This window comes from Ailuropoda melanoleuca, chromosome X, assembly GCF_002007445.2.
Source record: "Ailuropoda melanoleuca isolate Jingjing chromosome X, ASM200744v2, whole genome shotgun sequence".
Lineage (NCBI taxonomy): Eukaryota > Metazoa > Chordata > Mammalia > Carnivora > Ursidae > Ailuropoda > Ailuropoda melanoleuca.
In genome coordinates, this window is record NC_048238.1 from 15,558,148 (window position 1) to 15,572,889 (window position 14,742).

Sequence of the window (14,742 nt, forward strand, 5' to 3'; positions counted from 1 at the left end):
TTCTGTGGTGCCTCACTGTTCTAGATGTTAAATATTCTGAGTATCACTCCTGACTATAAGCAGGAATTGCCTCCATCACGAAGTACATGGACACTACAACCATAGACAAGAAAAGGTTTTTCCACGATATATTAGGATGTACCTGAAGATTTGCAGGGTCTTGGGCAGCAAAGGTGGTTGTGTCAAAATTACTAGCATTCACTCTGATCACGGCCAGAGCCAAAGAAGGGGAGGTTAGAGTTATGGTCTTGGTTGAAAAATTCAGCTGTAAGCCAATGTCATCCACTATTTTTAGCAATCTGTAAAGACAAGTGGTAGTTCAAATTCAGCACTCCCACTTTGTCTTCCCCATCCGAAGCAGAATATGCAGTAGCAATTTAACAAGTCATTATGAACCTCTTCTGTGGGAGAAAAATACTTGGCTGTAATTAATTCTGATAAGAAGTATCGCTCTCATTAGAGGGTCCCCTCTCCTGACCATATCAGTTTCCCAAGTCATACCTTTGGGCCAGAGGAGCCAGCAAGGCAGGTGGGGAATGAAGGAGTTTGCTGACATGGTTTATCATTTCTCCCGCAAGGTTAGGCTCCAAGCTGCCCAAGGACAGAGCCTTTTCCATCTGGGACACTTGGTTCTCAAGATCAGAATCACTGATGCTGCTGGTATAAACAATTTCTGTAACAGAGAGCCAAATCATTTTATGAACACATAATGGAGAAATCACTAATAAAGAAACACACATAGACTCTATGACCTGGCGAACCTACTCCTAGGTATTTGCCCCAGGGAAATAAAAACACGTCTCAAGAAGACTTGTTCGTGAATATTTATAGAGGCTTTTCATTATACTCCCAAACTGGAAACAACCCAACTGTCTGTCAACTGAAGAACAGATAAACAAACTGTGATTCCTCTGTACAACAGACTATTATTCAGTAATTAAAAGGTAGGAGACACTGATAATCGCAACAACATGGATGGATCTCCAATTCTCCAATGTATTATGTTAACTGAAAGAAGCCAGACTCGAAAGGCTGCATATTGTATGATTCTCTTCATATGACATTTTAGAAAAATCAGAAGTATAGGAAAACAAAAAGATCAGTCAGTGGTGGCCAGGGGCTGGGAGTAGCGGATAGGCGTTGACTACAAAGGAACACGAAGGAACTTTGGGGGTGGTGAAAAATGTTATATATCGTGATGGTGGTTATGTGGCTATGGGTGTGTAATCCAACCTCATGGAACTATAAAAATTTCATCTACCCACAGATCTGGATTAATTTTACGAGACGTAAATTATACTTCAAGAAAGCCAACTGGGGCACCTAGCTGTCTCAAAGAGCATGTGACTCTTAATTTCAGGGTAATGAGTTCAAACCCCACATTGGGTGTAGAGCTTACATAAAATCTTTAAAATAATAAAAGAAACCTAACTGAAAAAAAATGTAAAAGCACATCAGTGTAGTTAGTGTATATTTGTCTAAGTATAAATATACTTATCTAATTTTTATCATGTGTACAGGATTTTACATGGTAACAAGAAATTCTTTTTGTGAAAAAGAGAACATTATGAAATTAATAGCTAGATAACCAGCCATAAACTGGTTTTCAATAATGTTTTTAAATTGGAAAATGATGATACAAACCTGTCTAGCAACGAAAAAGTCTCGTAATTCCACCACCAAACATCCTATTGTTTATTTTGCATATTCCCTTCTAATCTTCTTCCATGTGTTGTCAAATACTGTTGTAAACACAGCGTACAAACTATTTATTGTTGTGTGATTTTCACTTCACTCAAGACTTGAAAGATGCCCCGAGTTTCGTCTAGCTGTTCTCATGCAGGGCTGCAAACAGTCATTGTGCTGAGGTGGTTTTATTGTATTTCATTACTCCTCTGTTCGGGAACTGTTAGGTTGTATGTCCTTTTAAGCTACCAGGTAATACTCCAACACAGCTATTATGTGTATGTCACTTCGCTCCTGTTGTGTCATTGGCTGGAACTGGAGTCCCAGAAATGGAAACGCAGATGCAGGGGGCCACGTTGCTGGCCTTTCTGGGGAGCTGCTCAGGGTGATTGTAATGGTCAATAGGGATAGCTCTGCAAAGGTGGGCATTTTAAGCCCAGGTCAACAAACTTCAATTTTACTTTATTCTTCATCAGCCATTGAACCTTCTCTAAACTGAAGTCCCAATGGTTTTATGATGTGGCCTAAAATGTCCGTATTTATTTAAAAAAAAAATAAGAGAGCAGTGCAAATTCAAAGAAATAACAAGTCATGGGGTGCCTCGGTGGCTTAGTCAGTTAAACGTCTGCCTTCGGCTCAGGTCACGATCGCAGGGTCCTGGGATGGAGCCCTGCGTCGGACCCCCTGCTCAGCGGGGAGTCTGCTTCTCCCTCTCCCTCTGCTGCTCCCCCTGCTTGTGTTCTCTCTCACTCTCTCAAATAAATAAAATATTAAAAAAAAAAAAAAAGAAAAAAGAAGAAAGAAATATCAAGTCATTTGGCAGCTGCTCCCAATCTCCTGGGGACGCTCACACGGTGAGGGAGCGGAAGCGGCGGAGACCACACCTGAGCTCTAATCTTACGTCACCAAGAACTTGGTTTTGCCTCCCACTCCCCCAAAATCCAGAGGAAGGTCTACTTCTTACTCGCTGAATCAAACTTTCAAAGATCCAGAATTCTCTCTTGCATCTTCTGCTCTTGTCTTTATCTCTTTATCCCTAAGCCTGCTTTGTGTGTAGGGAGCCCTCTGCAGGTTCCATGGCATTCTCCTGTAAACCATAGTTTCAAACCTAGTGCAGCTAGTGTGATTACTTCCATCTTCAAGTCACACAGGCTGAAGTCAGGAGGAGTTAAATGGCTTAACCCAGATCACACCACGGGTGAGGACCCCTGCAGACCCACACCTAAGCCTTCTGAACGTTTGTCCCTTCCTCAAGGCAACCTTGGCTCAGTCCCATCTCTGTCACTCTGTGACTTTTTTTTAAGAAGGCTAAATTTTTCATTTGTCATCTTTCTAAATGGAATTACTGTGTTTAAACAGTACAAAAGTTTTCTTGGGGTGCCTGGGCGGCTCAGTCGGTTAAGCATCCGACTCTTGGTTTCAGCTCAGGTCATGATCTCAGGGTGATGGGATCCAGCCCCGCATGGGGCTCCGATCTCAGCAGGGAGTCTGTTTGAGATTCTCTTGCCCTCTCCCTTTGTCCCTCCCCCCACCACGCTCTCTCTCTCTCTCTCTCTCCCCCTTCTCTCTCTCTAAAATAAATAAATGAATCTTTGAAAAAAAAGCTCAGAAGTTTCCTCTTCAGAATGTTGAAAACAATGACCTAATAACCTTTTGTGGGAGAAAGAAACCTGTAAAATAACTCATCTTGATAAAATGAGATCTGTTTGCCTCAGAGCTATTTCTCCACTGTCTTGGTGAAAACAATCATACTCAACTCAGCCATATCTACCTTCTATGAATGTCTCGAGGAAAGCTCTCGAAATCAAGCAGACATCATAAAAAGAAAGGTTCAACACGGTCTTATTACAGATATCTTGATTTGGCAGGCTAGCACCTGCGTTTCAGGAAGCCAGATTGTTAACGAACAGCAGCAGCGTGGCTCCTCATATTTACCTGTCTTGTCAGGAGGCGTGCTGGTCTTGATGACATTCACAGGGGCAGACGTGGTGGGAGAGGAAAGTGAGGATTTCACAGGTGGCAGTGTGTGCGAAAGATCAGTTTGGGGCATAGGGGAAGAGAAAGTTCCAGAACTGGGGGGCATATCAATGGCAGAGCTGGAAGCTAGGGGAGCTGAAGGCTGGGGAGAAGGAAGGTGAATCATTCGTGTTGGAGAGGGAGGGCTCTGGGTTACAGGTGGATGATTTAGAGGTTCAGCAAAAGAGATGGCACTGGAGACCTGGGACAGAATGGTGGCCCGAGGAACAACTGGGATGGAATTGCTAGAAGAAAATAGTGAGCCATCTGGATGACCAGCAACACATACAACAGGATCCTGCAGGTCACTAAAGGAAAGAATCAGAGATGCACATGAGACACGAAGGAGTTACAGAGAGGCTGATTTCCTCTAGCAAACATCCAACACCACCAAGGTAACTTGGCTTCATCAGGGACCTGCCACTCCCAGGCTCTGCCCCTGCACACCTTCTGTGCCCTTGCCACTGGCCCTCTGCCCACTTCCACCACTTCCTCCCTGGGAGAGGAATTAGCCAGAAGGGATACTCTTTGATAAATTACCAGTTCTGGGTCACTCACTCACCACTGCTCTCAGGCTCGTGTGCTTTATCACTTAGCACTCAGTCGAAGAGATCCTGTAACACTTCTATGTGCTTTTGGGAGAAGGGGGAGCTGTTACACGCTGTTATCCACCTAGTTGGCTTTCATATATTAGGAATCCGTCTTATGTGTTTTTTCAGATTTTACAAAATGTATTCTCAAAAAAAGTAGAATCACATGCCCAAACTGTTCCTAATGTACTGTAAAGTTTTCTAAAAATTGGGTGCCTGGGTGGCTCAGTGGGTTAAGCACCTGCCTTCAGCTCAGGTCCTGATCCCAGGGTCCTGGGATTGAGCCCCTCACTGGGCTCCCTGCTCAGCAAGGAGCCTGCTTCTCCCTCTGCCTCTGCTGCTCCCCCTGCTTGTGCTCTCTCTCTCTCTCTCTCTCTCTCTCCTTCAATCAAATAAATATAATTTTTTTAAAAAAAATTTTTCTAAAAACTTAGATACCAAAATATCATCGTCCTTGAATATTCGAATCTATGTTAACAAAACTGGTTCATCATTTTTAGAACAATTGATTTTACTTTGAAGCTAAAGTATATCCATTTCAAAACTATATCTGTCCATAATGGATTCACAAACTTTTATGTCAACTCAGTATTAACATGGGGTATAAAAGGGTATGGCACAAATTGAAAGGCAGCTCTAAATTTACCAATAACCATAAAATGTTCTTCAGATTTTTCCCGTAGTTTTTGCAAAGTAAATAATTCTGTCAACTACATTTACAATCTTCTGTGTATTGATCCGTATTAGGAAAATGTGCAAAAATCATTATTATTGATTTGGATAATGGAATTCTTTTTTCAGCATATTCTCATACTGGTCTTAGTGAGTTACAAGTAAGCCTTTCCTTTCCATGAAACCTCAAATTTAGCTCACTCACATGCAGTGTGATATTGGCTAGGATAGGTAAATAACACTGCCTTTTTTTTCTTTGACTTACTGAATTTTGTTTCAAGAAAATCTTGAACTGAAATTAATAATACATAAATTTTTCTGAAACTGATGAACATAGGAATCTGTCTGAATCAATTTTATACCACTATAGCGCAGCAAGATGCTAAGTGGCACATTGTAAGTGACCAGGAAATGTTTATTGAATGAAAAAACAAATTAAGCTGGGGCCATAGGGGTTCCCAGCTTGTAAATCAGCTACGACCTCAGTGTTGCTTTAGCCCGGTGGTTCTCAACCTAGGCCGTGCATGAGAAAACCCAGAGGACTTTAAAAAATATATACAGAGTTTTCTGTGGCCTACTCCTCAGCATCTGTTTCAGCTGGTCTTGGTGCGGGGGTGAGGCCCCCCGGCCCATATATTTTCACGGCACGGAAGATTGAGAGGAACTCACCTACTATCAAGACCTACCAGTCTTGGGGTGAGGGGGAAGAGCAACCAGAGGGGGCAACAAACTATTACCTAGAGAAGCCTCTGACAGATCCAGTTTTAGATGGTGACTTAAGAGCACCAACTAGAATATGTCTTTAGAGCTTCTCTTGGGTGAAAGGAGGCAAGTATATTAGGTTGAGGAACCCGAGGCGGGTCATACCCACAAAAAAGAGATGCTGGCTCAGTCTAGTCTGGCCAGACACCCGCCAGAGGCCTCTCTACATGGCCTGAGGTTCAGGGTGGCAGTGTGGACGAAGGGGCACCAGACAGTTAGAAAACTGATGAGTCGAGGGGCGCCTGGGTGGCACAGCGGTTAAGCGTCTGCCTTCGGCTCAGGGCGTGATCCCGGCGTTGTGGGATCGCCCCACATCAGGCTCTTCTGCTATGAGCCTGCTTCTTCCTCTCCCACTCCCCCTGCTTGTGTTCCCTCTCTCGCTGGCTGTCTCTATCTCTGTNAAAAAAAAAAAAAATTTTAAAAAAAAAAAAAAAAAAAAAAAAAAAAAAAAAAAAAAAAAAAAAAAAAAAAAAAAAAAGAAAACTGATGAGTCGAGGAGCCGTGGCTGAGGCTCCAGCTTTCATTAGTCTTCTAGGCAATCCACCCCCGTTCTCGGAGACTGGGTTCTCTGAACTGTATGCTGCAGCAACGCCTCAGGCCAAGTCACCGCAAAGGTGCTTTGCAAAGTATAAATTAAATCTCCTTCTTACATCTGGGGGTCTGCAGCCACCAAATCCCCCAGCATGAAGACTCCCACTCACCGGGCTCCGCCATGAAGAGGCTACCCTCTCTCTAATGCTCTGGGCACTTCTGCTACTCGGAGCCCTCCATCCGTCGGGAGAGGCCCACCGGGAGAGGCAGAACAGTGGTGGGCAATGCCAACTATATATCAGAACCCTCCGAGCGCTTCAGCACCGGTGCAGGGCTCCCATCCCAAAGCCACTCAACTGGAATCTCTGGGGTGGGCGCATGCGTCCATATTTGTCCTACTACGCTCTTCACTGAGGTGCGGCCTCCATACGGTAGACTGTACTAATCTTACATTTAGAGCTTGAAGAATTTTGATACTTGTATTCACCTATATCATCACCACCCAGATCAAAATAGAGTATTTCCAGCACCCCAGAAAGCCACATTGACAAGTCAGTAGGTTTTAAAAGGGCCCGAAGCGGATGCCTGGGTGGCTCAGTCAGTTTAGGGTCTGTCTTTGGCTCAGGTCGTGATCTTGGGATCCTGGGATCGAGCCCCATGACAAGCTCCCCACTCAGAGGGGAGTCTGCTTCTCCCTCTCCCTCTACCCCTCCCCCCTGCTCGTGCTCTCACTCTCAAATAAATAAAATCTTTTTAAAAAATAAAAAATAGGGCACCTGGGGGCTCAGTTAAGTGTATGCCTTTGGCTCAGGTCATGATCTCAGGGCTGTGAGATCAAGTCCTACATCAGCCTCTGCGTTCAGCAGGGAGTCTGCTTCTGCCCCTGCCTGCCCCCACTCTGCTCATGTTCTCACTCTCTCTCAAACAAAATCTTAAATAAGAAGAAGAAGAAGGAGAAGAAGAATCACCCCACCCAAGAATCCTGAAAAATCCAGAAGCCCGGGCTGCTCCCCAGACCAATGACATCAACATTTCTGAGGGTGGGAGGCAGGCATTGGCATTTTTTTTTAAAGATTTTTATTTATTTATTTATTTGACAGAGAGACAGCCGGCAAGAGAGGGAACACAAGCAGTGGGAGTGGGAGAGGAAGAAGCAGGCTCCCAGCAGAGGAGCCTGATGTGGGGCTCATCCCAGAACACCGGGATCACGCCCTGAGCTGAAGGCAGACGCTTAACGACTGCACCACCCAGGCGCCCCAGGCATTGGCATTTTTAAACCTCCCCAGATGATTCTAACATGCATCCAGGGTTGAGAACCACTGCTCTATGGACTAGACCCCAGTACCTAAAGTGAGGTCCATGAACCAGCCGCACTGGCTTCACCTGGTAACTTGTTAGGAATGCAGAATCTCAGGTCTTTCCCAGACCTACTGGGTCAGAATTTTAACAAGATTCTCTGTGACTGACATGCACAGTAACCTTAGAGAAGTGCTGATAGGGCTCACTTCCTCATTTTACAGAGGAGGAACCTGAGACTTATTTCTATTGATAAAGAAGCAACATTTGGATACACAGCGAGCTGATGACAGAGCTCTAGCCAGACAATGAGCTGATATTCTACCCGCTTTTCTGTGTCCTGCTGCTTCGTACTAACAGCTCTTTGAATGGGCAGCCAGAGGTCTGTGGGGCTGCCTCAAAAGAGCTATGATCTCTTCATCTGATCCTGGTACTTGTAGAAATTCCATCTCTCAAATGGGCCTCAACCCTCCAGCTTAATGGGGCATGTTAAGCTTAAAACTTAAATATTCTTTACTTTTTATTACAGAAAATGCTATAAATCCCAAACTAAAGTCCTTTAGCAATTCCTCGAGGTCCAATGTTTTAATATATCCCAGAAATATGGCCCACATAGGGCAGACAGGCTACAGTTACCCTTTTGTTCCTATATGAGAAGCTCTACATCGACAAATATATGTCCTTTTGTTCAAATACAAATTTTATCTGATCATAATAAAGTATAGAAAATGCTGCAAAAAAAAAAAAAAAGAGGAATAGTAAACAAAATATCACCTATGATGACAGTAGGCAGGCCAATCACTGGGAGCCCCTGTGAGTATTTTCGTTCATTCACTTCCTAGTTTTTTCTATGTATATTTGTATACACCTGTGATCACGTCATCCATGACTTTGGGGTCATCTGCCTCCCAGCTTCCCTCCATTGTGGTGGTGAGTTTGAGGCAGTCATTCTCAACATTGGTTGCACATTAAAATCACCAAGAGGGCTTTTAAAACCCTTAATGCCTAGGCTATGTTCCAGACCAATTAAATCAGAATTGCTGAGGGTAGAAGACTGGAAATCAGGATTTTTGAATTAATTTTAGGCTTACAGAAACCCTGCAAAAATAACACAGAGTTCCCTATGCCCCGCACTCAGCTTCCCTCAATGTTAACATCTAATGTCTGGAATTGGGACCAAACAGCTATCAACATTTAACACATTCCAAAGATGGCATCTCAAATCACTGAGGAAAAGACAGACCTTTTTTTTTTTTTAAGGTTTTATTTATTTATTTGACAGAGAGAGACAGCGAAGAGAGGAAACACAAGCAAGGGGAGTGTGAGAGGGAGAAGTAGGCTTCCCGCCGAGCAGGGAGCTCAATCCCAGGACCCCAGGAACATGACCTGAGCCCAAGGCAGACGCTTAACGATTGAGCCACCCAGGTGCCCCAGGAAAAGACAGACTTTTTAATAAATGATACGCAGCCCCTGGCTAGACATTTTGGAGAAGATTAAATTAGATCCATACCTCACCTCACACACAAGAATAAATTCCAAGTAGATTTAATATTAAAAAAAAAGAGAGAGAGAAAGAAACCATATAAATACCAGAAAAACTCAAGGGTGAATTCCCTTATAATACCTAGGCATAGGAAAAGGCTTTCTAACTAAGACTTCAAATCCACAGGCAATAAAAGACTGGAAAATTTAACTACATTTTAAAAAAGGTTTTATTTATTTATCTGAGAGAGAGAGCGTGTGTGCACACGCGTGCTCATGCATGAGGGGTGGGCAGAGGGAGAGGCAGACTTCCCGCTGAGCAGGGAGCCCGGCGTGGGGCTGGATCCCAGGATCCCAGGATCCCAAGATCATAGCCTGAGCGAAGGCAGACGCTAAACCGACTAAGCCACCCAGGTGCCCCTTAACTACATTTTTTAAAAATTTAATTTGCGTGACAAAAACATGAAGTCAAAAGATAACTGACAAACTGGGAGAAAATATTTGCAACATATATACCACAGAGAGTTAATATCCCCACTATATAAAGACTCTTAAAAACTGATCAGATGATCAGGGGTGCCTGGGTGGTGCAGTCAGTTAAGCATTCAACTCTTCATTTCGGCTCAGGTCAGGATCCCAGGGTGGTGAGATGGAGCCCTGCATTGGGCTCTGTGCTCAGTGGGGAGTCTGCTGGACAGTCTCTCTCTGCTTCGCCCTCGGCTCCTCCCCCTGCTCTCTCTCTGTCTCTCTCAAATAAATAAATAAAATCTTTTAAAAAAAAAAAAAAAAACCTGATCAGGGGCACCTGGGTGACTCCGTCGGTTTCTGCCTTTGGCTCAGGTCATGATCCCAGGGTCCTGGGATCAAGCCCCACATCGGGCTCTCCACTCCACGGGAAGCCTGCTTCTCCCTCTCCCTCTGCCTGCCGCTCTGCCTACTTGTGTGTGCGTGCACAAGCGCGCGCTCTCTCTCTCTGTCTAAAAAATAAATAAAATCTTAAAGAAAATAACCCAACTGATTAGATATCCAACAGAAAAAGTGGGAAGAACATGAATGTACAATTAACAAGAAAGATATAAAAATGACCCCAAAATACATGAAAAATGTTCAAACAGTCCTCATAAGAGAAGTGCAAATTAAAATACCACTGAGATACCTTTTTTCAACTACCACACTAGAAAAATTTAAAAATATGATGGCATTCAGTTGGTGAGGCTGGGGGCGGGGGTGGCCAGAATATTTATATTTGCAATACTCCCGAGGTGATTTTAATGTGTAGCCAAGATTGCAAGCCATTATTTCAAGGCAACGGTCCAAATGGAAACTTGATACAACAGAAACTACATTTCCCCTAAAATTGAAAGCCCTTCTTCACTGTCAAAATCCCAAAATTCTTTAGCCAGCATGGCGATTAAATATTATTATTATTATTATTATTATTATTATCATTATTACTTTTAGAGAAAAGGTCAACATGTTTGCTACATACCACTGCAGTTTTCCTAACTCTTCCGGGGAGGAAGGGCACGGGATCCCGACAGAACAGCAGCACTGCTCTGGAGACAAGAGAATACATGGTCAAGAATAAGGCAAGGCAGAAGCTCAGATGCATCAAATATTATGGTTCCTACACTGGCTGCATTTTAAAGAGCATGTATCTAAAACACGTGATAAAATACAACTGGATATTATTATACTGACAATCACACATACATAATATGCTCAGAAGTATCTATTGAGTGAATAATTTGGGGGAGGTTATACGCAGGCTATATCAATTGCTCTTCAGCAGCTCCCTAGAATTCTGAAGGAAATACACCCAGCAACAATGGATCTAACACTCCAAATAGTAGTCGCCCTCTCTCAGTAGGGTTTTTTCCTTTCTTGTTTTCAAATACAGTATACTGAAACTTTATTGAGAAAGCAGCGGGGGAAAAAAATCACTTTTTAGAGCTTTCTAAAAACTGTCCAAGAGTCAAAACAGAAAGCTATAACATACTTAAATTTATTGATTTTATTTTCAGTTTTAAAAAGAACACATCAAAGTCATGTGAAAAAGAACACAGCAATAGAGACAACTTACCCATCGGTTGAATCTTTACTCTTTTCAAAGCAACCATTACAGCACATATGTTCATTGTTTTATTCATTTTTACTGTGAATGTACAATTTAATGTGCTGGAAAGAGAAATATATATAATCAGAATGTTATTAAACTGGAAACCTGCCTACATATTTGTAAATGCTTTTTTAAACTTGGGAGTGAGGAAAGGAGACACTGATACTGTGAACTTGGAATGACAGCACAATAAGCTTGTGAACACCCACAACTTTTGACTATGAGACAGTGATAGAGGTTGACAGTCCCCAAGGTTGCAAACCAGAGACCTTGTGACCACACACAACTGCTGATTCATTTTGCCTGCGGGAACTATGAACCGGCTGGGGTGCAACTTGTTTGCAAAGGCAAGCATCTTAACATCCAGAGTCTTACCCCCAGCTGGCTACTTGCCTGGTATCTGCAGGCATTTGAATTTCCATCATGGGAGCCCTGTCACATACTGGATGAACGTGGAGGTCTCTTAAATCCAAAACCTCTCTGGCAATTCAATCTAGATTATCAGATAACTAGCAATTTAAGACATTTTTTTTACTTTAGTCTTGATTTACATGAAAAAAATATTAATGTTGCAAACAACCCAAAGTGATAAGTGAAATGAACTAAATATATATAGTGGACAGGGATTCAATCTACAATTCATGAAGAATTGCCATTATTTGCACCAGTGAATAGCTTGACGAGCAGAAACTGTCATTTTTGAGGACTTGTACTCTCACAGAATGCTCAGGATTCAGGTGGCGAGATTACTGACCTATGTAAGCCATTAGCTTCTGCAGCCAAGACAGCTGATGGATACAATTTAACATGATCATCTGCGCGACCTCAAATAATTGTCGGGCTATCTCTGACTCACCCCTGCACACTTTTTATCTTCTTTTCTTTCTTTCCAATCTTTTCTTCCCCCCTCTCCTTCTTCTCCCAAGCACCATATTATGTTCCTTCTTCTCTGTCTGGCCTTCACTAGACTGGACCGCTGGGAGCCATTTCTTGGTTATACTGGTGGTCCTCGGGGCAAAGGACACTGCTAGTCCTTCGCATCACCGCACCAGAGGCAAATGGCCCAGTCCCAACCACCCCTCTGTGATTCATAAAGAAATGGGAAGATGGATGTAACAGAGTGATGAGTGTTTCAGAGAATAAAAATGTATATCCAGAATGGCAGGAATATGTACTTATTTTAGAGGAACACATTTGAATTTACAACCTAATACCCCTCAATACTTTATTTTTCATGAGTAGAGAAATAATACGGATAAAAGTATTAAAAATGACTGACCTTTGGGCCTCTGCTGTAGCACACACTATAAAATAAGTCTGAAACAAACAAACAAACAAACAAACAAATTATATATGACAATTGAGAATGTCAGACAAAACAACCCAGGACTTACCACAGCACCACAGAATCTTAGAATCACAATAACCCCTAGGGATCATTCAATTCACACTGCTATCAGATTCCTGACTATCATCAAAGCTACTCAGGGCAAACAGGCTCTGCTTGCATCCTGCTATTGTCGAGAACTCACTACCACACAAGGGAGCTCATTCTGGAGCCCTCATTTTAAGAAACTTTTGGTTTTCATGAAGGAAAATCTATCCCCTTGTAACATCCATCCACTGTGATTTCCAGTTCTGACTCTGGATCCATGCAGTTCTGATTTCTGGAGTAATGGAACTAGTCTAGTCAATCTTTCATATGACAGATTTCAAGAAGTTTGAATACATTTCTCCTCAGGAACGCAGAACTCCATGCGTTCCCCCAAACAGAAACAGTAATTATAAACAAGGTATAGGATGTACTATGATTACCTCACTTAAGGTTTGCAGGGTTTTGTTTAGCTCTGATCGTCTGTTAAAAAAAATGAGAGAAATTGACATGAAGGAGATCACTGGTGATGTTAAATTCAAAACAAGTTAGATTTTTAGCAATTAAATTAAGCCTGTGGTATATATTGCTTCCAGTGTTCACTTTGAAGAAACATTGGGTATTACTAAGAGATTCCTATGTGAGAAAAATAAATTATTTATATGACAAGGGAAACTAACCAGACAGAAGCTGTATCAGTTCTAGCCAACAGCCAGATATAAATTACGATTGAACACTCTTGTCATTCATTAGGTTCCTGCAACCCCCAGGCAGCTTCTCCTGGCAGAGGGCCTAAAGAAGAGATGGCCCGCAAGAAGAGATGGCCCGCGGCAAAATTTCTGAGAGGGGCCCACCACTCACCGTGGGGCCCTGCACCCCTGATTTCTTCCTTACTCCCTCTCCACCTGATCCCACCTGCCCTCTAGCACTCTCCAGTCCCCCTTCCCCTCTTCACCACTTCTCTTCCAGGATTTCCCTCACTCCTCTCCTCCAACCCCACTCAAACAACACTTTTATTTCTTCAATGTGGAAGAGCTTCATGGGCAGTTAGGATAAAAGAAATCTAGTTAAAGAATTCACTCTAGGGACACCTGTGTGGCTCAGTCGGTTAAGCATCTGCCTTCAGCTAGGGTCATGATCTGGGGGTCCTGGGATAGGCTCTGTCAGGCTCCCTGTTCAGTGGGGAGCCCGCTTCTCCCTCCCTCTGACCCTCTCTCTCAAATAAATAAAATCTTTAAAAAAGAAGGAGGAGGAGGAGAAGAAGGAGGAGAAGGAGGAAGGGGGGGGAGGAGGAGGAAAAGGAGGAGGAGGAGAAGGAGGAGAAAGAGGAGAAGGAGGAGGAAGAAGAGAAGGAGGAGGAGAAGAAGAATTCACTCTAAGGCAGTTGTTCTCAAATGGGGTGGGAGGGGATGGACTCTACCCCCCAAGGGACATTGGGCAATATCTGGAGATGTTTTTGATTGTCACAATTGGGGGCTGGGTGTTACTGGCATCTCAGTGGATAGAGATCAGGGATCTGTTACACATGCTACAGTGGAAACACAGCCCAGCATAATAGAGAACTATCAGGTCCAAAATGTCAATAGTGCGGAGGCTGAGAAACCCAGCTCCTCGGAATGGGCAATAATTCTAGGTGGTTCCAGGGAAGGTCTGGAGGAAAGAAGAGAAGGACTGTGGCAACAATAAGCAGTCAGCTAGCTTTTCTAGCTGGCAGAAGCCACTCCTCCTTAACTGTGCTCAGAGGCTACCTTTCCGGGGGGGTCTCCCTGGCCCCTGGGTTCAAGTCCAACCACTCTGCCTGCTCTATATTTAGATATGCAGAACATCGTTGGTGCCCTGGATACATCACATTCATTGTAGGGATTGTACTGTATTGTTATTTGTTTGCATCCTAGGTCTATCCTACCAGACTCTGGACTACTGGTTCTAGAAATTGGCCTCATGCTGGAACCACCTGGGGGGCATTCAAAAATACCAACGTCTGTGTCCCAGGCCCAAATACTGATCTAATTGTTATAGAGTGTGCCTGGACATCAGGAGTCTTAAAAGCTCCCCAGGTGATTTTAACATGCAGCCAGGGTAGAGAACCATTGTTCTAGAACCAGTTTTCCTTCCTGAGAGTTGGGTTTATCCCCAAGGCCAAACACATATTAAGGTGCTCAACAAATGCTTCGTGGCTTTAAATGAACTCCTCTATATTTCAAGTCTAGTAATTA

At 43.3% G+C, this 14,742-nt stretch overlaps 1 protein-coding gene across 3 annotated transcripts in view; it reads right to left on the reverse strand.

Moving 5' to 3' along the window:
- Nucleotides 1–14,742, reverse strand: part of ADGRG2 (adhesion G protein-coupled receptor G2) — a 127,868-nt gene that overhangs the window by 19,636 nt on the left and 93,490 nt on the right. For all 3 annotated transcript variants that reach the window (XM_002913936.4, XM_034649722.1, XM_034649721.1), the window contains exons 12-18: nt 12,970–13,009; nt 12,434–12,471; nt 11,119–11,213; nt 10,525–10,591; nt 3,622–4,010; nt 502–673; nt 143–299 (exon numbers count right to left, since the gene is read on the reverse strand). In XM_002913936.4, the coding sequence (XP_002913982.1) occupies nt 143–299; nt 502–673; nt 3,622–4,010; nt 10,525–10,591; nt 11,119–11,213; nt 12,434–12,471; nt 12,970–13,009 (958 nt within the window). The remainder of the gene's footprint in view (nt 1–142; nt 300–501; nt 674–3,621; nt 4,011–10,524; nt 10,592–11,118; nt 11,214–12,433; nt 12,472–12,969; nt 13,010–14,742) is intronic.